This window comes from Macaca nemestrina, chromosome 18 (genome assembly GCF_043159975.1).
Source record: "Macaca nemestrina isolate mMacNem1 chromosome 18, mMacNem.hap1, whole genome shotgun sequence".
In the NCBI taxonomy this organism is placed as follows: Eukaryota; Metazoa; Chordata; class Mammalia; order Primates; family Cercopithecidae; genus Macaca; species Macaca nemestrina.
In genome coordinates, this window is record NC_092142.1 from 493,002 (window position 1) to 515,261 (window position 22,260).

Below are 22,260 nucleotides of genomic sequence, written 5' to 3' on the forward strand. Positions count from 1 at the left end.
CACACCTATAATCCCAGCACTTTGAGAGGATGAGGTGGGTGGATCACCTGAGGTCGGGAGTTCGAGACCACCCTGGTCAACATGGTGAAACCCTGTCTCTACTAAAAATACAAAAAATTAGCCAGGCGTGGTGGCAGGCATCTGTAATCCCAGCTACTTGGGAGGCTGAGGCAGCAGACTGCTTGAACCCGGGAGGCAATGGTTGCAGTAAGCCGAGATCATGCCATTGCACACCAGCCTGGAGTGCAATCAAAAATAAATAAAATCAATGAACAAAAAATAAAACTGAGGGGCTTTCCGGCACTGGAGCCCAGGCAGAACCTGGCTCCATCTAGGCCCTTGACAAGGCCTGGAGCAACCACTCAGTCGTGGCCTGGAAAAGCCACCCCGTCATCTAGACCACAGGAGGCCTCTGGGATGGAAGCACCAGCAGCTCCTCCCTAAGCACTGGCCCAAGAGAAGGGGTGCAGAGAGTGCCTCTTATTCAGCTGATACAATCTGGCTCAGCTCCCAGAAACCAAGGGCTCTATGAAAGACCGCACTAAGAACTCTGTCAGGTTTGGCATCTAAAGGAGCTGAAAAACCAGAATCATTCTCATTCACAATTTGAGAACGGAAAGGGTTTGACTTTAAGGACTGGTTTTGCCTAATAGATCTGGCACTTACTCAAATACTTTTGGAGACAAAGACGTGAGAACACCCAGTTCGTCTGTCTCCAACATTCTGTCCTATCTGGCCCTGCTCTGAGTCTCTGCCCAGAACTCAGTGGAGGGGAGGATGGCAAAGCCACCTCACCACGAGGCTGAGGCACCTGCAGCCCACAGGGGAAGCCACTGGCCCTGCTACAGATACCGGTGCACCAGTCCATCCCACAGATCTGCAGGAGGCCTCCTATCCCCCAGCCACTCCTAGCTCTCAACCTGCCTGCCCATTGCCCTGACCCAGGCCCACTAGGGTCTTCTCTAGGCTCTCTTGGATGAGGAGATTCTGGGGACCAGTGACCCCAGAACTCATACCCACAGACCCTGTGGCCACCTGAGCCATGGCAGGGAGTGAAGGCAGAAGCAAAACTCTCAGAGGGTCAGGCCCCAGCCCAGTGAGAACAAAGCTGCCTTTGCACCCTCATCTGTAGGCAGTCCCCAGTCCCAAAGGGGTACAAGGCAGGTCTGTAGGGCCAGAAAAGGTAAGCACTCTCCTGCCAAGCTTAACTCAGTTCTAACCCTAAAAACTGCCTGCCACAGCCAGGGTGGGCTCTATGGGGAGGGGACAACTGCCCAAGTGTTGGGTCACTGGCCAAGCATCTGCAGCTGACTTTTGCGCCCTGCTGAGCACATAGCACTTGCATGGCAACCCCCAAAACCAAGGAGAAGCAGCTAGCAGTGGTAAGGGCTCAGATCAGAACCAACAGCCAGGCAGGTAGTGCCTATCCACTACGCACCTGCCACTCCAGGCTCCTCGAGCTTCTGTGACTCACCTCCTGCACAGCGGGGGCCAGGGGATTCCTAAATTCTGATAAGGAGACCGGCAAGGAGAACTTGGCAAGGACGGACGGCAGGTCATGAGATGGGAACTGATGGGAGAACTGCTCGGCTAGCGGGGAGTACCTGGAGGCAGACGAGCATGCCCGTGAGTGCAGCAGAACCCCCACCGTGTTCTCAGACCCCCCACTGTGTTCTCAACACTGGCCTCAGTGGGCAGCAGAGAAGCAAAGTGTGGCAGGTGGACCAGGACGGTGCAATGAGGGCAGAACAGTATGATGCCAGGCAGGCCTCCAGGTGGACAGAACCTGGGCACTTCTCCTTGAGCAGCAGCAGGAGCCATGGGCACAGTTCACCCTGCATCTCACCTCTGATCCCTCAAGGTGGATTAGGAGAGCCAGCCTGGAGGAGGGGGCCCGGCATAGGGGGGATACAGGAGAGTCACACAGCACAGAGCCAGACCAGAATTGGGACCTGGGCACGCTGGTGGCCAGGAGTTAGGCTGAAGTGAGAGCCTGGCCTTGGGGCTTCCACAGCCTTTGGTGCCTGGTCAACACAGAGAACAGCATCTGGAGGGCCCTGCCGGCCTCACCCCTTCCCACTCAGGGCTCCAGGCTCTGGCAGCCAGCAGCACTCACAGACATGCGCTGGCATTGGGAGACAGCATGTAGACGTTGTTCTCGCACAGCGGGTAGATGATGATGGCCTTGCCCCAGTACACCAGATGAGCTGCAAGCTGGAAAACCTGCAGGCAGAGGGGAAGCTGCAAGGACCATGCCTGAGGCTGGCCCACTGGGAGCTGTCAGAGGCTCTCAGCATGGGTGGCCACAGCCTACCAACCCGGAGAAGCTGGTCCCAGGCTCGTGCAGAACACACGTGGTGGCTGTGGCCCGCGACTTCCTCCCTAATGTGGAACAGCACCTTCCCAACCTCTCACTAGGATGTGGGGCACAGCCAGCACACAGCACACAGCACTCTCTGCGAGCAATGGCTTTTTTTTTTTTTTTTTTTTTGAGACAGTCTTGCTCTGTCATCCAGGCTGGAGCGCAGTTGTGCAATCTCAGCTCACTGCAACCTCTACCTCCCAGGTTCAAGCGATTCTCCTGCCTCAGCCTCCCAAGTAGCTGAGATTACAGGCACATGCCACCACGCCCAGCTAATTTTTGTATTTCTAGTAGAGACAGGGTTTCACCATGTTGGCCAGGTTGGTCTCGATTTCCTGATCTCGTGATCCACCCGCCTCAGCCTCCCAAAGTGTGGGATTACAGGCGTGAGACACTGTACCTGGCCACAATGGCCTTTTTATCACTGCTCCCTGTGCTGTTTGGTGCCACTGTTTTCCCATCCTGTACTGTCTTGACTCCCACTGAAGAATGGTGGTCTCAGGCCACAAGCATGGGAATGTCTGGGGTGCTGGGAACACAGGGCTGGCCCAGCTGGGCAGGGGTCTTAGCTGGATGTCCTGGCAGGGCACAGCCCTCTCATACCCCCTAAAACTCCAGCATGGCCTTGCCCCAGTGATGGGTGTGGAGTCACTCAGCATGCCACTCCTACATACCCAAAGGCCCCAGGTCTGCCCCACCTCCCAGCTTTGCTCTTGTGGACCCTTGAACAGCAGGAAACACAAACACACCCAAAACCCCTTCCAGAGGAAACTTCAGGCCTGAGGTCTGAGAGCACAGTACCACAGCACTTCATGAAAAGGTGTGTGCAATCCTAAGCACTTGCACTTCTGCCTCTGCATCACCCCAAGACACCACTCCACCCTCTTGGCCAGTAGGCCTCTGTGTGGGTGAGTCACCCCTGCCTGGACACAGTGCTGCCTGCTGCTAAGGACACTTATACCTCAGCTCAGAAAACAGGGCCTCCAGACTGAGTGCAGTGGCTCATGCCTGTAGTCCTAGCATTTTGGGAGGGCAAGGCAGGCGGATCACCTGAACCTCAGAGTTCGAGACCAGCCTGGGCGATATAGTGAGACCCTCATCTCTACCAAAAATTTTTATTTAATTAGCCGTGCACTGCGGCACATGCCTGTAGTCCCAGCTACTCGGAGGCTGAGACAGGAGGATTGCTTGAACCTGGAAGGTGGGGGTTGCAGTGAGCCGAGATTGTGCGAGTGGTGCCTCCAATGGCACTGCTAACCCCAACATGGCAGGTTTCAGTTCCATCACCACCCTGCTGCCTCACCCCACGTGCCACTGGCATGTGCTCTCTCAAAAAGACACACCCACTTTCCCCCAGCTCTGCTCAGCATAGTGGTCTCCACCTCCTGCCTCTCCCTGCAGCAGCCTCTCCAAGATGCTGTCCATTCTGGAAATTGAAAGTCCAAAATCAGTACTTCAGGGCCAGCATAAGGTGCCAGCAGGACCAGGCTCCCTCTGGAAGCTCCAGAGGGAATTCATCCTGCCTCTTCAACTGCCAGTGTCTCTTGGCTTGTGGCCACATCACTCCACTCTGCCTCTGTGGTCACGTCGCTGCCTCTTTTCAGTCAGAGCTTCCTCCGCCTCCCTCTGATAAGGGCCTTAGTGATTACATTTAGGGCTTAACAGGATGATCTTCCCATCTCAAGATCTTTAACTTAGTAATATCTCCAAAGTGCCACATGAGTTCACATTCATAGATTTTGGGGATTAGGATGTGTATGTCTCTGGGGGCCGTTATTCAGCCAATCACAACGAATGTACAGCACGATCCTAATTTTCATAATACAAAATAAAATGTTTGTATACACACACACACACACAGATAAAAAACCTGGAGGGATCTAGGTTACCTGTGGGATATGGGACTGTGGGAACTTTTTGTGTCTATAATTTGTGTAGAGTTTGAAGTCTTATAACATTAATTTTATCATGACAAACCCAAAATTTACTTGTAGATTCTCTCTGGATTGATGTAAACATGAATTATTTTATTTTATTTTATTTTATTTTTTGGGACTGGGTCTTGCTCTTTGGCCCAGACTGGAAGTGTGTGCAGTCACAACTCACTGCAGCCTCGAACGCCAGGGCTCAAGTGATCCTCCCACCTCAGCCTCCTGAGTAGCTGGGACCACAGGCACACACCACCATGCCCAGCTAATTATTTAATTTTCTGTAAAGACAGGGTCTTCCTATGTTGTCCAGGCTGGTCGTGACCTCCTGGGTTTAGGCAGTCCTCCTGCCTCATCCTCCCAAAGTGCTGGGATTATAGGCATGAGCCACTGCACCCAGCCACATAAGGGACTTTAAACTACCTGGTGACATTCACACCTGAGGCAGATGCTCCCCAGGGGACTATCTCAAGGAAACAGAGTGACCCATCAGGGATGGGCCCCAGGGGCTTGTGCACTGCCACACCAGCAGCAAAGCTCTGCTGACCTGCAGCAGGGACAGCAGGGAAGGGTTACAGACACAGGAAAACAATGACAGCCTTCCCTCTCCCCAGTCAAGGCCACGGCAGGGAAGTGAAGGGGACCTCAAAGGGAGACCAAAGCTTTGTCCAAGGAGACTGACAGCAAGGGTGAGAGGCACAGTGTCCACACAAACTCCTGCCAGACAACCTCAGAAGAGGACATCAAAGCCTTGTCCAAGGAGACTCTGATAGCAAGGATGAGAGGCACAGTGTCCAGCACAAACTCCTGCCAGACAGCCTCAGAAAAGCCAGGCCCAGTTCCTTTCAAAAGCTCAACACAGGACCTGTGAACAGCCACACGCATTTACCATGTGGCTGGTGCTCATCAGGACACGGGGGTACACTGACTCCCTCACTCTGCAGGGTTGTATGGAGCAGTGACTTCTTTTACAATTCTGTGTCTCCTGGATGCTATGAAGGTGGGCAGGACATGGTCTTTACTGGGTCCTGTCCAGCCCACGAAGTCGAAAGGCACAGCTGGGCATGGTGCCTCATGCCTATTAATCCCAGCACTTTAGGAGGCCAAGGTGTTACGATCACTTGAGCCCAGGAGCTTGATGTCAGCCAGGGCAACCTAGGGAGACCCCATCTCTACCAAAAAAAAAAAAAAAAGCCAGGGGCACACCTGTAGTCTCAGCTACTTGGGAGGATGCTTGAGCCTGGGTGAACCATGATGGCACCACTGCATGCCAGCCTGGGAGACAGAGCAAGAACCTGTCTCAGAAAAGAAAAAAGAAATACAAGGGCACAATCTGGTAAAAGGTCTCACAGAGGATAGATAAAGGGTCCCTGAGATACAGAGGCGGGAGAGACTTACTCTCAAAGACAGAATCCAAAAAGGCTGCTTTTGGGGAAAAGTGGCCTGAGAGTCAGGCCTTGCTGGACAAGTTCACCTAACGTGCTAAGAAGCAAAGGCCTGTTTCACAGGCCAAAACAGCATGGAAGCTCAGCCAGAGGGACCCAGGCAGGCCCACCTCACGCCTGGGTTCCTTGGCAGCCTCTGCTGCCCCCTGGTGGCCATGCCGTGCACACCGCCACCAGACGAGGGCGCCACCCACAGGCACCACCTGCTCCGCCCTCAGGCAACACTTCAATGGTCCCGTAGCTCTGGGCCACTCCACATGACTAGCAGCCACAGATGACCCCATGGCCTGTTGGCCACCCCATCAGCAGCCCCTGCTTCTGATTTCTCCCTGTGCTTTTTTTTTTTTTTTTTTGGAAACACAGTCACCCAGGCTGGAGTGCAGTGGCACGATCTCAGCTCACTGCAACCTCTGCCTCCCAGGCCCAAGTGATCCTCCCACCTCATACCCCCAAGTAGCTGGGACTACAGGTGCATGCCACCATGCCAAGCTATTTTTCTTTCTTTTTTTCTGTACTTTCTGTAGAGATGGGGTATTGCCATGTTGCTGAGGCCAGTCTCAAAGTCCTTGGCTCAAGCGCTCCGCCTGCCTCGGCCTCCTGAAGGGCTGGGATGACAGGCATAAGCCACCGTGCCCAGCCTTCCCTGTGCTTTTCCTCCCACGCTTCACCCACACTCCAACCAGATCTGCAGACACGGCTGAGGGGCCCTCCATCTAATCAGAAAGGGCAGCCCTTTGCATGGACAGGCCCATAAGCATGTGGCTCAGCAAAGAAGTGGCATCTTGTACAGAGTGCACAGGCCAACACATGTGCACACAGAGCGGGTAAGGCCACCAGGTTAGGTCTTTGTTCTGCATATGGGAAGGCCCTGCATCCAAGCTTCCTCCCTCAGTTCCCATATGCTTGTTAATCACCACTGTGAGGCCCCCAGGACCCTGCCCACTCCTGCCCTGCCCACCCACTAGCTCTGGTATCTCGACCTCCAATATTGGGAGCACCCCAGTCCTTTCTCTCACAGACTTGTCTTACCTCTCTGAGACAGAAGAACAAGTCAGTCCCATGGCTCATTCACAGAGCCAGCCCTGAACCCAGGTCTGACTCAGATGCCAAAACTCCAGCCATCCCACGGACTGGCCCCACCCCATGGTGGGCTGTGCCACAGCTCTCAGCTGGACAGAGCCCCTATGGATGTAGTGTGGCAGATGGCCTGCCTTTCCTGATGTCCCAGCACCTGCCACATGCCACCCATCCAGGCCCCCAGAGCTATACCTGCAGCAAGGCCAGGTCCGCATCCTGAGCTAGCTGCTGCAGGTTCTTCACAGCAGATGTGGTCTTGATCACCCGCACTAGGGCAGGGGAGCAGTCGATAGGAAGTTCACCCAGCAAGGACTTCTCATCACTGAGCAGCAGCAGGGCATGGTAGGGGCTGCAAAACAATCACCTGTTACGGAACACACGAAGTACAGGAACCTGCACCACATATGCACCAGGTATGCACCAGGTATGCACCAGGGACACAACCGTGCAGCTGGAGCCTCCCAGCCCTCAACTGCGGAGAGAAGGGCCAAGAGTGGGATCTGAGAAAAGGTCAGTGGTCTGTTTAGAGGCCTTCACAAAATCTGCCAAGGATTGGCTCATGTCTGTAATCCCGGCACTTTGGGGAGGCCAAGGCAGGCAGTCACGTGAGGTCAGGAGTTTGAGACCAACCTGGCCAACATGGTGAAACCCCATCTCTACTAAAAATACAAAAATTATCCGGGTGTGGTTGCACCCACCTGGGGTCCCAGCTACTCAGGAGGCTGAGGCAGGAGAATCGCTTGAGCCTGGGAGGCGGAGGTTGCAGTGAGCCGAGATTGCGCCATTGCACTCCAGCCTGGCGAGAGCGAGACTCTGTCTCAAAAACAACAAAAACAAAAACCTGCAAGGATTATGTCACCCTCAGAAAAAAACACATGACAAAAGTGGGGAAGGTTTGAAGACTGGACTCCATATCCCACCGCAGAGACACCCAGCAAACATTTGTTGATTGAAGAAATGAATGAATTTTTCCTAAGGAAATTGTCCCAAATATGAGAAAAGCAAAATCCCCTTCACAGACTAAGAACAGAAGTATGTTAAAATATGCTTAGCTAAGACTGAAAGGAAAGAGCACGAACTGGGGAGGGTGGAACTAGGCAGTGCTTTGCTTTCTGTCATTTCCAAATTTCAGCAATGTACCCAGATATATATATATATATATATATATATATATATATTTTTTTTTTTTTTTTTTTTTTTTTTTTTTGAGACGGAGTCTGGCTCTGTTGCCCAGGCTGGAGTGTAGTGGCCGGATCTCAGCTCACTGCAAGCCCCGCCTCCCGGGTTCACGCCATCCTCCTGCCTCAGCCTCCTGAGTAGCTGGGACTACAGGCGCCCGCCACCTCGCCCGGCTAATTTTTTTTTGTATTTTAGTAGAGACGGGGTTTCACTGTGTTAGCCAGGATGGTCTCAATCTCCTGACCTCATGATCCGCCCGTCTCGGCCTCCCAAAGTGCTGGGATTACACACTTGAGCCACCGCTCCCGGACGATATATTTTTTTAATTAAAAAATGTTCAAGGGGCCGGGCGCGGTGGCTCAAGCCTGTAATCCCAGCACTTTGGGAGGCCGAGACGGGCGGATCATGAGGTGAGGAGCTCGAGACCATCCTGGCTAACACGGTGAAACCCCCTCTCTACTAAAAAATACAAAAAACTAGCCGGGCGAGGTGGCGGGCGCCTGTAGTCCCAGCTACTCGGAAGGCTGAGGCAGGAGAATGGCGTAAACCCGGGAGTCATAGCTTGCAGTGAGCTGAGATCCGGCCACTGCACTCCAGCCTGGGCGACAGAGCGAGACTCCGTCTCAAAAAAAAAAAAAAAAAAAAAATGTTCAAGGAACTGGGGGACTTGGGAACGGGTGGTGCCAGAAGACTGGGCTCAGTTCTTTCCTTGCAGAAAATCAATTAAATTGCCAGGGCACAGTGGCTCACGCCTGTAATCTCAGCACTCTGGCAGGCCGAGGTGGGTGGATCATGAGGTCAGGAGTTCAAGACCAGCCTGGCCAACATGGTGAAACCCCATCTCTACCAAAAATACAAAAATTAGCCAGGTGTGGTGGTGTGCACCCATAATCCCAGCTACTAAGGAGGCTGAGGCAGGAGAATCGCTTGAACCTGGGAGACAGAGGCTGCAGTGAATGGAGATTGCGCCACTGCACTCGAACCCAGAACAAGACTCCGTCTCAAAAAAAATAAAAAATAAAAAATAAAAAATAAAAAAACAAAGTCAATTAAATTAAGAAAGTATAGTTTGGGAGGCCGAGATGGGCGTATCACCTGAGGTCAGGAGTTCGAGACCAGCCTGGCCAACATGGTGAAACCCTGTCTCTACTAAAAATACCAAAAAAATTAGCCGGGCATGGCAGTGGGCACCTGTAATCCCAGCTACTTGGGAGGCTGAGGCAGGAGAATCGCTTGAACCCAGGAGGTAGAGGTAGTGGTGAGCCGAGATCGCGCCACTACACTCCAGCCTGGGCGATAAGAGCAAAACTCTGTCTTTCTCTCACACACACACAAAGAAAAAGAAAGTAACTGAGATCCCACGAGTGCTGACTGAAATGCAAAAGACTGGGGTGGGGGCAACACCATCAAGCTGAAGTCCCTTCAGCCCTCCAGCCTCCCCCAGGACACTCAGCCCCACATCCAGGCTGCCCTGCCCAGGCCTAAGGTGGTGCCAGGAGGGCCCAGGGGAAACCTGGGATTGGTCATTTCTGGACACAACTGGATACAAAACTATGTGTTTTAACATCTATAAACAGCAGAGCCCCACCTGCCAGCTTCCGCAGAGGGACGAAGAAAAGAGAATTTTTGGAACAAAGTTAACTGGTAAAATCTCAGGCAGAAGCTAAAGGAAAGGGCCCTGGCAGGGAGTGAGCACGTGGGGCTGGGCACTCACCGGATGGCTTTCAGGCTCCGTTCGATGGCCTCTGGGGGGATCAGGCTAGAGGCCGCATAGTGGATCTTGTGGGGCAGGCAGAAGCTCACCTCCAGCCAGCTGTTGATGTGAAGCCGAACCACACCCGACGTGCACAGGCTGCGGAGAGTGGGCGCTGTTACCCCTTCACACAAACGTTCCAACCACACACATCAGAAAACACCCTGCTCAATGGTGCTGATTCCCCTGCTGTTGAGAGGAAACTGCAGGTGGAGACCTGGGCAGGAGCGCATCTCTTAACATCACATTATGTTTAAGAAAACAAGGGGGCCGGGCGCAGTGGCTCACACCTGTAATCCCAGCACTTTGGGAGGCCGAGGTGGGTGGATCATGAGGTCAGCAGTTCGAGACCAGCCTGGCCAACATGGTGAAATCCTGTCTCTACTAAAAATACAAAAATTAGCCAGGCGTGGTGGCACACACCTGTAGTCCCAGCTACCTGGGAGGCTGAGGCAGGAGAATCACTTGAACCCAGGAGGCAGAGGTTGCAGTGAGCTGAGATCATGCCACTGCACTCCAACCTGAGCAACAAGGCAAGACTGTCTCAAAAAAAAAAAAAAAAAAAGAAGAAGAAGAAAGAAGAAATATATTTCTGGCTAGTCCTGGATTCTGTAGTCCAACCAGACTGCCAGGGCTTGAGAGAAGCTGTAGCCCTGTCCTGGAGACTCAGTGCACTAGAGGCACTCTAACTCAGGCCCCTGCCCGTCCAGACCCCTGACAGACACCCAACACCCAGAGCAAAACCTCCCTGTGAATGGGCCTGCCCTGCACACCTTACGAAGATCCAGTCACAGGTGCACGTCCAGGTAGAGCAGTGGCTGTCTCAGAGGGAGAGGAGGGCAGGGAAGGGGTGCCAAGTCCCCCCAGAGTGTTCCAGTGGTGAGAAGCACACAGTGCCCACCTCCCTGCACTCTGCAGATGCCCACAGCACCCCAGTTGCAGTGCATGTGGATACCAAGTGATCACCACAAGCCAACCGTCCTAGTCAGCCCCAACACTTCATTACCACGGAAACCCTCTCACTCCACATTCTATCAGTAATGGCAACTTGGTTCTTTCAGGTCCCAAAGCTTGCTCAGGCCAAACATAGCAACACCATCCCAGATTCCTTATTTCTTTCACAATCCACTTTAAACCATCAGCAAATCCTGTCTGCTCCACCTGCAGGGATGTCCAAAATTCAGGCCTTTTCAGCACCACCAGGCCCAAGACACCCAGAGCACTGGCCCCTCTGCCTACCCCTCCCCACACTCCCACCTGGACAGTCCCAGCCATGGGCCTGCAACACCCACATTCCTGTGACCTCACCTCCTGTGCCCAGTCACTCAGGTTCAGCTGTGCTCAGGGCCCTGGCATTTGCCCTTGCCCACGAACTCTCTGCAGACACCCCAAGGCTCCTTTACTCCATCGGTCTCCACTCAAGTGTCACATTCTCACTGAAGCCATCCCTGACTCCAAGCCCACTGGCACTCCAACCCCTGACTTGCTGCCTAATGCTGTCTCCCCAACCAGAACTCACTCCTCAGGAGAGGGGCTTGTGGGTTTCATTCTCTGCTCTCTACACATTGTAAAATGTGTCAGGCACGCAGGCACAGAGCTGCATTTCCTGAATGAAGCCAAGGAACACACCGCCCTCCCTGTGTGCACTGTCTTTCCTAGGAAGCCCTGCCCCAAGAACGGGCTCCACACTGGGGATGCAGCCCACGTCATCCCCTGGGGGAACCACACAAAACAAGGAAGGAGTCGTTTTCACCAGGAGCTTCTAAAACTCCCTGATGGAGAAACCAAGGCCCCCACCCTGCTCCACCGCTCACCACAAAGCCCCCTTGCCTTAAATAAGAGCCAACAGCACTTGTTCTATGACACAGAGGACATGCAACTGCTCGAGCAAAGCTGTCTGCAGCTGGCCTTCACCGCATCCCTGGGGGCTCCAGGCACCAGGGGTGGGATCTCCACCCACTCTTGTCAAGGCCTGGCCACTCGAAGTAGCCGGCACCTTCCTCGTGTCCTGCACAGGGAACACAGCATGTAAAGCCTCACAGTGACACCAGTTCTAAAATAGAAGCAAAATACATACAAGTTCTTCTCCAAACTGCCCATTTCTACAGCACCTCCCCCCATCATGTTTCCTCTGTTCACTGCCCCACCACCCAGGAGAGCAGCCAACTGGTGCTTTTCCCATCACCCCCTGACCCTATTCCACTATTCTCAGCTCCCAGTTGGCAGGACAGGCCAACACACTCACATCCGGCTAAGTCCGGGAGGCCTGGCCAGACTTCTGGCCGCCCCAGGCCAGAAGGTACAAACGGCCCCTCCAACGTCTCTCAGGACACGTCAATATGGGTGCTGAGAGAACACCACGGCCCCAAGGTCCCAGAGGAGGGCACCAGTCTCAGCTTCTTCCAGAACTGCATGCTAACCAAGTATGTCAGAGCAGAGCGAGGCTCCCAGAACCTTACCTCTCTTTGTTCAGGGTCTTTGCAGGGTGAAAAAATATCAAACCCTGAGAAATGTCCCAGCCTCTAAGGAATTAAAGATCATACCAGGAGAGATTTGTCCAGGGGATTCAGGTTAGTTACTCAACTTGAGTGAGCAATAGTTAGGATCTTGGCATCCGTACGCAACAGGGAAGAAAGCACAAGTGAGAGGTGGCCCCAAGCACTGTGCTGTTACCATCTGGGTCAGCAAGAAGGGCCACTGGAAATAAACAGCCTATTTTTTTTTTCTTTTTTCTGAGACAGGGTCTCACTGTTGCTCAGGCTGGAGTGCAGTGGTGCCATCTCCGCTCACTGTAGCCTCGATCTTCTGGGCTCAAGACAAACTCCCAGGTAGCTGGGACTACAGACATGTACCACTACACCCGGGTATTTTTTTTTTTAAGGGACGGGGTCTCACTATGTTGCCCAGGCTAGTCTCAAACTCCTGGGCTAAAGCGATCCTCCCACCTTGGCTTTTCAAAGTGCTGAGATTACAGGCATGAGCCACCACACCCACCCAAGACCTTTCTGTTTCTGTACTATTTAGGATGTAGCTCAAAGTGGCTGTTGGGACACCACAGAATCAGAATACTGAGGCTCCTATCGTTTCAAAGGTAGCTGTCCTTGCTCCGCCTAGGAGCACAGTGAGGCCTTATGACAAGTGCTGTGGCTCCCAGCACCAGCTTAGGTACTTAGAGTGCAGCAGGGAAGGAAACAACTTGGCTGCTCTGCACGTTGGGGGCTTCATTTGGTGGCATCAAGACAGACACATAGGCCGGGCGTGGAGGCTCACGCCTGTAATCCCAGCACTTTGGGAGGCCGAGGCGGGCGGATCACGAGGTCAGGAGATCAAGACCATCCTGGCTAACACGGTGAAACCCCATCTCTACTAAAAATACAAAAAAATTAGCCAGGCGTGGTGGCGGGCGCCTGTAGTCCCAGCTACTCAGGAGGCTGAGGCAGAATAGCGTAAACCCGGGAGGCGGAGCTTGCAGTGGGCCGAGATGGCGCCACTGCACTCCAGCCTGGGTGACAGAATGAGACTCCACCTCAAAAAAAAACAAAAAACAAAAAAAAAAAAAACACAAACACATAATTGGCTGGGTGCAGCAGCTCACGCCTGTAATCCCAAAACCTGGGAGGCCAGGTGGGCCGATCACTTGAGGTCAGGAGTTCAAGACCAGCCTGGCCAACATGGTGAAACCCCGTCTCTACTAAAAATACAAAAATTAGGCCAGGCGCGGTGGCTTACCCCTGTAATCCCAGCACTCTGGGAGCCTGAGGCGGGCGGATCACCTGAGATCAGGAGTTCCAGACCAGACTGACCAACAGGGAGAAACCCCGTCTCTACTAAAAGTACAAAATTAGCTGGGCGTGGTGGCACATGCCTGTAATCCCAGCTACTCGGGAGGCTGAGACAGAAGAATCACTTGAACCTGGGAGGCAGAGGTAGAGGTGGAGGTTGCAGTGAGCTGAGATCGTGCCATTGCACTCCAGCCTGGGCAACGAGAGTGCAACTCCATCTAAAAAAAAAAAGAATTAGCTGGGTATAGTGGCAGGCACCTGTAATCCCAGCTACTTAGGAGGCTGAGGCAGGAGAATCACTTTAACCAGGGAGGCAGAGGTTGCAGTGAGCTGAGATCACACCACTGCACTCTAGCCTGGGTGACAGAGCAAGACCGTGTCTCAAAAAAAAATTGAAATTAAAATTTTTTAAAAAGACACATTGGCTATGTGCGGTGGCTCACTGAGCCTGTAATCCCAGCACTTTGGGAGGCCGAGACAGGTGGATCATCTGAGGTCGGGAGTTCGAGACCAGCGTGACCAACATGGAAAAACCCCATCTCTACTAAAAATACAAAATTAGCCGGGTGCGGTGGTGCATTCCCGTAATCCCAGCTACTCAGGAGGCTGAGGCAAGAAAACCGCTCAAACCCGGGAGGCAGAGGTTGCAGTGAGCCGAGATTGTGCCATTGCACTCCAGCATGGGCACAAGAGTGAAACTCCATCTCAAAAAAAAAAAAAAAAATTAGCCGGGTGTGGTGGCAGGCACCTGTAATCCCAGCTACTTGGGAGGCTGAGGCAGGAGAATCACTTGAACCCAGGAGGCAGAGGTTCCAGTGAGCCAAGATTGCGCCATTGCACTCAAGCCTGGGTGACAGAGCGAGACCCTGTCTCAAAAAAAATTGAAATTAAAGTTTTTTGAAAAAGACACATAATTGTAATCAAATTGTATGGAGCATTAGAAACTGGAGAGAGTTATAGGAAAAGGAATAGGGGCTTGGAACACACCTCATGGAAAGCCAGGAACAAGTGCCAGCTACGGGCATGGAGAAATGAGGGCAAGAGGGAGAACACATCAAGGTTCTTCTAGTGACTTCCCAGCTTGGTCACCTCTGCTGCCCTCATCATGCCAGCTGTCTTTGGAGCTGCAGTCATGCGGTCTGTTTTGTACACTGGCGTGGGGCCCTCACCTTTGGCAGAGACATGCCATGTTGGTTCCTCTAATTTCCATGTGGACTTTACTCCATTTTCCCAGGCATCAGCTCACCCACCTGCTGCTTTCTCCCTCAGAGCACTCTGCACTGAGGCTGCTGCTTCTTTATGAACTAACCCAGCTCCCTAGAGCGGTGACAAGTGCTGCCACCAGGAGTGCCCCAAGGGCCATGGGCAGACCTGGGCAAATTCCCTGAACACGTCAGAGAGACCACTGCTCGGGAAAGGTGCCGGCCCAGCCTCCAGCCTGTAACCCCCACAGCAAGGCGGAAAGCCAGGAGCTGCACGAAAGTCTGTCAAGAGGAGGAAGAGAAAGGTTTGCCCCTGTTTTTAAGTCCGCAGCTTTAAGACAAGAGCGCTTAGCAAAAGCAGGGATTGGGCCCTGAAAGGTTTCCTGCCGAGCTTATACTTCTATTTGCAAGGTATTTAATGGTTTGGTCTGAAAACACTCTGAAGGAAAATACTGTCCTCCTCAAGGCTTATCCAGCCCCTCACACAGCTCTGGGCCAGCCAAGAGGGTCCAGCCCAGTCTGTGACACGAGATAAGTGCCCCAGCCAAAGCCCTGCATCCTGACGATGACTGTGCAAAAGGGAATGGCTGGCTTCAAACACACTCTCACCACTTATCTCCAAGACAGAAATGTGCACACGCTTATTCTAGTCCCCTCAGCTTTTAGCCTCTGAGAAAGTATCCATTCCTAACCTTAGAACTGGACAGGACCTCTGAAGCTATCCCACACACCTCTGCATCCTCTGGTCCCAAGGATGGGCCCGGCTTCCTACTCTAAGTAGTGGGATGCTGCATAACCCAAAAGATCTATGTGGGTTCCAAACAGCTTACGTTGAAATTTCACACAAAAGTTTATATACAGGTTCATTTTTATGGAAAACTCTCAGGATATTCACAGAGGGTCCATGGGACCAACCCTGCTCTCAACACTTCGCAATGCAAGGCTCCGCACCAAGTACCACATATCCAGCCAGACCCTGGACAGCGCTCCCCGCCACAGGTCCTGTTAACTGGGAGAACCATTCAGCAAATCACTCTTCACACTCCATAAACCTACACTGCTGTTATTCCCACCCACACATTCCGTCGACCCCTAGTGGATGAGCTGTGCTCCTCCACAGGCTGAGTGTAGGGGCTGTGCTGCAGAAACTGAGGAGACATCCCTGCCCTCCTGGGAGACACAATTCAATGGTCATATGAATGAGTGACACGCTGTCACCGAGGCCACTGGGCTCCACAGGGAGACACAAGTGCTAGGTCTGGCACAAGTGTTGGGGTAGCCTCCTGAGAGAGTCACATTCCCAGACTATATTCACAGATGTTAGGTCCCGCAGGACAGGGCCAACAGGCTATTCAGCCACACCATAACCCAAGCTTTAATTAAAATAGCAACTGGGGACTGCGCACAGTGGCTCACGCCTATAGTCCTAGCACTTTGGGAGGCTGAGGTTGGCGGATCACAAGGTCAGGAGTTCAAGACCAGGCTGGCCAACGTGCAGAAACCCCATCTCTACTAAAAATACAAAAATTAGCCGGGCATAGTGGCAGGCGCCTGTAATCCCAGCTGCTCAGGAGGCTGAGGCTGGAGAATCGCTTGAGCCTGGGAGACAGAGGCTGCAGTGAACCAAGATCATGCCATTGCACTCCAGCCTGGGTGACAAAGCAAGATTCCGTCTCAAATAAATAAATAAATACAGCAACTGGGGGCCAGGCATGGTGGCTCATGCCTATAAACTCAGTACTTTGGGAGGCTAAGGCGGGTAGATTGCTTGAGTCCTGGAATTCAAGATCAGCCAGGGCAACATGGCAAAATCCCATTTCCACAAAAAAATACAAAAACTAATCAAGAGTGGTGGTACGTGCCTATAGTCCCAGCTACTCGGGAGGCTGAGATGGGAGGATCACCTGAGCCTGGGAGGCAGATGTTGCAGTGAGCCAAGATTGCGTTCCAACCTGCTGGCAACAGAGTGAGACCCTGTCTTAAATAAAAAGAAAAAAAGAAGGAACCAGGAACAATTTCTTTGAAAAATCCCACCCCAATCTCCAACCTCATTAAGTCTCACAGCTTCTGGTCTTTCAGTTCTGTTCTGAAATTTTCCCAGATCTGGCAGTAAGTCACCATCAGAAGAAAGGGGGCTCTGTGTCCTATGTCACCTGATCAGCAATGGAAACTCAATTTCCTCTTCTTAGTGCAGAAGAGTGAGCAGCAGCAGACCAGACCCTCAAGGCCAACCATGGACCTGATGGGATGACAGAGAAGAGGCCACAGCCCAGAGGGGCTCCTGGATGGCTGCAGAGCCATGCCAGTGCCAGACAAGGATGGGGTACAGGGAGAATACTACTGCCTGGACCCCTGCCAGAGAAACATAGCTCCCAGCATCCCTGGGATGAACAACAGCTTAGGAGCCTTTTTCACCAAAACTCAGATTCCTGTCCTCCTTTAATATCCACTAGGTGGCGCTGGGTTGCCTCAAGTTCTGAGCTACTCTGCAGCCCACAGATCACACAACAGGCAGTCCAAGGTTTTGTCTCCTTTCAACTTTCCAGCACAATTCAAACCTAAGAAATCATAGTCCATTCCTCCTTTAGAAATACAGTCAATGGGCTGGGCACAGTGGCTCACACCTGTAATCCCAACACTTTGGGAGGCCGAGGCAGGCAGATCTACAAGGTCAGGAGTTTGAGACCAGCCTGGCCAATATGGTGAAACCCCGTGTCTACTAAAAATACAAAAATTAGCCGGGCGTGGTGGTGTGCACCTGTAGTCCCAGCTACTCGGGAAGCTGAGGCAGAAGAATGCACTCCAGCCTGGGCGACAGAGGGATATTCCATCTCAAAAAAAAAAAGAAATATAGTCAATGGTTTGGCTTTTATTTATACACATTTTTAAGAGACAGGGTCTCACCATGTTGCTGGGGCTGGAGTACAGTGGCTATTCATTCAGACACCAGCATAGAGCACTACAAGCTCGAACTCCTCGGCTCAAGTGATGGCCTCGACTGTAAGATGGGACTACAGGAACACACCACCACACCAGCTTGGTTTTTATTTTAATTCCAAGTTAGCCTGATTTTTGCTTGTAATCTAATCCTAGTTGAGGCATACACTCAGAATAAGGGAACAATTTCCAAGAAAGAGATTGGATACCAGGCAATTCAAGACCAGAGGATAGTAATTCTCTCAACACAGAGAAAACATCAGTGTGATAACAATGAATAAAAGACACGGTCAGACTACATGACCACAAAGGTCCCATTCTCCAACACAGAAGGGGCCAGAAAACAAAGCAATCACCTGGCAAGGGCTGATGTTCTCTCACACCTGGGGAGGCTCAGTCCCCAGGGTCACCAAGAGACAAACAAATGCTAGTTGTAACTTATATCACAAAAGGCAAATCACTCTCTTATATTTAAGGACTTATATTTCCCAATAGAAGAATGAACAAGGGCTCTGAGCAGCGAGTTCACAGATAAGGCAGGCGGTTCAAACATGTGAAGACACGCATCAATGCATTGCAGGAGAGCTACACAGACACGCCATTCCCCACCTATTATCCTGCTTAAGAGCCACAATTTCACGAGACTCGATGTTGGCAAAGCTTGCGGGAAGAGGCATATCTCATGTGTTGCTGGTGGGAGTGTAGACAGAGGTACAAACCCCTGAGAAGGAAACCCAACATTACAAATGCCATTTTCCCCATTCGTAGTGGCTTTAGGAATTTACCTTATAGATACAGAGGCGCACATACAAAATAACACAGGTAAATGGTTAGCACTGGAAGGGTGGAACAAACTCAATGATGGGGCAGTTGCAGCTCACTAGGCAACCAAAAAAAGAATTAAAAAGTATTTTTAAAATTTTATTTATTTTTTATTTTACTTAAAAATTTTTTATTATTATTATTATTATATTTGAGACAAAGTCTAGCTCTGTCACCCAGGTTGGAGTGCAGTGGCTCAATCTCAGTTCACTGCAACCTCTGCCTCCCAGATTCAAGCAATTCTTTTGCCTCGACCTCCTGAGTAGCTGGGACTACAGGCATGCACCACCACGCCTAGCTAATGTTTTGTATTTTTAATAGAGATGGGGTTTCACCATGTTGGCCAGGCTGGTCTTGAACTCCTGACCTCATGATCCGCCCGCCTTTGCCTCCCAAAGCGCTGGGATGACAGGCGTGAGCCGCCGTGCCTGGGCTTTTGTTTTTATTTTTGATATACGGTCTTGCTCTGTTGCCAGGGCCAGAGTACATGCTATAACCACGGCTCACCGTTATCTTGATTTCCCAGGCTTAAGTGACCCTCCCACCTCAGCTTCCTGAGTAGCTGAAACTACACTCGTGCCACCACACTCAGATATTTTTTTAAAATTTTTTGTAGAAATGGAATCTCACATTGTTGCTCAGGCTGATCTTGAACTTCTGACCTCAAGCAGTCCGCCCACCTCAGCCTCCCAAAGTGCTGGGATTACAGGCGTGAGTCATCACGCCCAGCCTGCTTGTCCACATTTAATAAAGGTGATGTTCAGCCAATATAATCAGAACAATTGTGAGGTTTATATGGTATCCTCAAGGCTTGCTGCCCTCACACAATCAGTGTCACAAATCCCAACTCTCTCAGAGCGAGGAAGAGACAGCTGGCTCCAGCTCCACCCACCGAGCCTCAATTTCCTCATGAGTGACTGGAGTCAGTGACACCCACCTAGTGAAGGCGGGCCCAGAACTTGGTGTTGCATCATTCTCAGTAAAATGTCATTTTGCAGTTGTGTGATTTCAAAACACTTTCAGACTCTCATGTATAACTTCAGACTCGTTTTCTGTTTTAAGAGGAGTCTGGAGGTGGTGGTTCCAGCAGACAGAGTGTGTGCTACTCGGCAAAGGGGCTGGCATTTAAAAAACGGCCACCAGCCAGGCATGATGGCGCACACCTGTAATCCCAGCACTTTGGGAGGCTGAGGCGGGCGGATCACACCTGAGGTCGGGAGTTCAAGACCAGCCTGACCAATATGCAGAAACCCTGTCTCTACTAAAAATACAAAATTAGCTGGGTGTGGTGGCACATGCCTGTAATCCCAGCTACTGGAGAGGCTGAGGCAGGAGAATCTCTTGAACCCGGGAGGCGGAGGTTGCTGTGACCTGAGATCACACCATTGCACTCTAGCCTGGGCAACAAGAGCAAAACTCCATCTCGAAAAAAATAAACAGAAATAGAAGGAAAAAATAAATTACAAAACGGCCACCAAGGTCACTTCTTTCAAGAGCAGCCACATGACTATCCCTTCCCAGTCCTCTCTGGCCCTAACCTCAGGGAACTCTGATGCTCATACCCCAGGAGAATAGTGGTCAGTACCAGAGAGCCCTACCTGTTGACACTGTTCCTCAGGCCCCAGCAGCCTGGCCCAGAAGAAGGATGTTAATAAGCACACCCACGTGTCTTACCTGTCGTAAGCTTCCTTGAGGTCCCTGGCCAGCTTGCACTTGGGCAGGATGTGATGGAATGGGGACTGAGGACCTTCATTTCCTACAAGAATCACAACACAAGATTTACAGCTCCCAAAGCAAGGAAACTTTTTGTTTTTGTTTTTGAGACAGAGTTTCACTCTTTTTTGCCCAGGCTGGAGTACAATGGCACAATCTCGGCTCACTGCAACCTCTGCCTCCTGGGTTCAAGCAATTCTTCTGCCTCAGCCTCCCAAGTAGCTGGGACTACAGGCGCCTGCCACCACACCCAGCTAATTTTGTATTTTTTACTAGAGATGGAGTTTCACTATGTTGTCCAGGCTGGTCTCGAACTCCTGACCTCAGGTGATCCGCCCACCTCGGCCTCCTAAAGTGCTGGGATTACAGGCATGAGCCACCACGCCCGGCCTTTTTTTTGAGACAGGGTCTCACTCTGTCACCTGAGCTGGTGTGCAATGGTGTGATCATAGCTAACTTCTGTCTCAACTTCCCAGGCTCAAGCGATACTCCCACCTAGTTGGGACCACACACATGCACCACCAGACCTGCTAATTTTTTTTTTTTTTTTTTTTTTTTTGAGATGGAGTTTCACTCTTGTTGCCCGAGATAGATTGCAATGGTGTGATCTCAGCTCACTGCAACCTCTGCCTCCTGGGTTCAAGCAATTCTCCTGCCTCAGGCTCCCAAGTAGCTGGGATTACAGGTGCCCACCATCATGCCTGGTTAATTTTTTTGTATTTTTAGTAGAGACAGGTATTCACCATGGCCAGGCTGGTCTCGAACTCCTGTCCTCAAGTGATCCACCCACCTGGGCCTCCCAAACTGCTGGGATTATAAGCATGAGCCACCACACCTGCCCTAGACCTGCTGATTTTTAAATTTTTTGTAGAGATGGAGTCTCGCTATGTGGCCCAGGCTGGTCTCAAACTCCTGGGCTCAAGTGATCCTCCCATCTCGTCCTCCCAAAGTGCTGGGATTACAGATGTGAGCTACCACGTCTAGCCAAAAAGTCTTTTATTCATCCTTTTTCATAAATTTCTAACAAAATATATGCAGACTTAAAATTTTTTTTACTTCCTGTGATAAAGTCACAGACTCTAAAAAGACAATGTTTAAAAAAACAAAACTTTTGGATCGTTATTATGATAATTATAATTAGTACACAATTGGCCAAAACAGAAACATATTGTAAATTTGGACAGATAATTGCCAAACATAAAAAGTTTTTCTTTTGTTTTTTTGTTTTTTGAGACAGGGTCTCACTCTGTCACCCTTGCTAGAATGCAGTGGTGCAATCTCAGCTCACTGCAACCTCCGCCTCCCAGGGCTCAGGTGATTCTCCCACCTCAGCATACCGAGTAGCTAGAACTATGGGCACACATGACTGTACCCGGCTAATTTTTGGGTTTTTTTGGTAGAGGCAGGATTTCACCATGTTCCCCGCACTGATCCTGAATTCCTGAGCTCAAGCAATCTACCCGCCTCAGCCTCCCTAAGTGCTGGGATTACAGGCATGAGCCACCACACCCAGCCACAAGTAAATTTTTACTGAAAATGCACCTGAGTCAGAGAGGCTGTTCTTTTATTATTTGTTCATGTCAATAGCTACTTTTACTTATTGCTACAACAACTAGGTCTGACTTTAGTTTTGTCCTAATTCTCTCTTTTTTATAGATGTGCTTGCCAAAGAAAATGGAGATGGAGAGTTTGTTACAGGCGTCCCTCTGTTTTGAAATCTTTACAGTAGGCCAAAAACCACTCAATGTTCTATCTGCAAACATTATTTTTAATAATTGGTTATTTGATAGCCCAGTTAGGTCCTCCTTCCATCTGGCTGAAAGCAAAGAACTGGAAACTGTCCACCTCACCAGCTGGGTATTTCCAACGCCCTCTCCTGCCCTGGGGAATAAATACTTTCTTCAACATGTCCCACAGGGCCAGGGCTAGGCAGAGCTGCCTGACCTATGTGAACAGTGATCATGCAGCAGTGTGTGGAAAGAAAGAACATTTCTGGTTGGGAAATCTATTTCAGTACATCCATCCAGGAAAGTTCATCTACAAATGCGCCCCTTGGGAGT

The 22,260-nt window shown here is 51.2% G+C and overlaps 1 protein-coding gene across 14 annotated transcripts in view; it reads right to left on the bottom strand.

Annotated features, from left to right (window-relative positions):
- Nucleotides 1-22,260, bottom strand: part of LOC105485931 (NPR3 like, GATOR1 complex subunit) — a 61,825-nt gene that overhangs the window by 11,149 nt on the left and 28,416 nt on the right. For all 14 annotated transcript variants that reach the window (XR_011616217.1, XR_011616214.1, XR_011616215.1 and 11 more), the window contains 5 exons: nt 20,162-20,243; nt 9,706-9,843; nt 7,005-7,161; nt 2,117-2,223; nt 1,475-1,604 (listed from right to left, as the gene is read on the bottom strand). Coding sequence is in view for 5 of the 14 variants with exons in the window: in XM_071083754.1 (XP_070939855.1) it covers nt 1,475-1,604; nt 2,117-2,223; nt 7,005-7,161; nt 9,706-9,843; nt 20,162-20,243 (614 nt within the window). In the remaining 9 variants the exon portion in view is untranslated. The remainder of the gene's footprint in view (nt 1-1,474; nt 1,605-2,116; nt 2,224-7,004; nt 7,162-9,705; nt 9,844-20,161; nt 20,244-22,260) is intronic.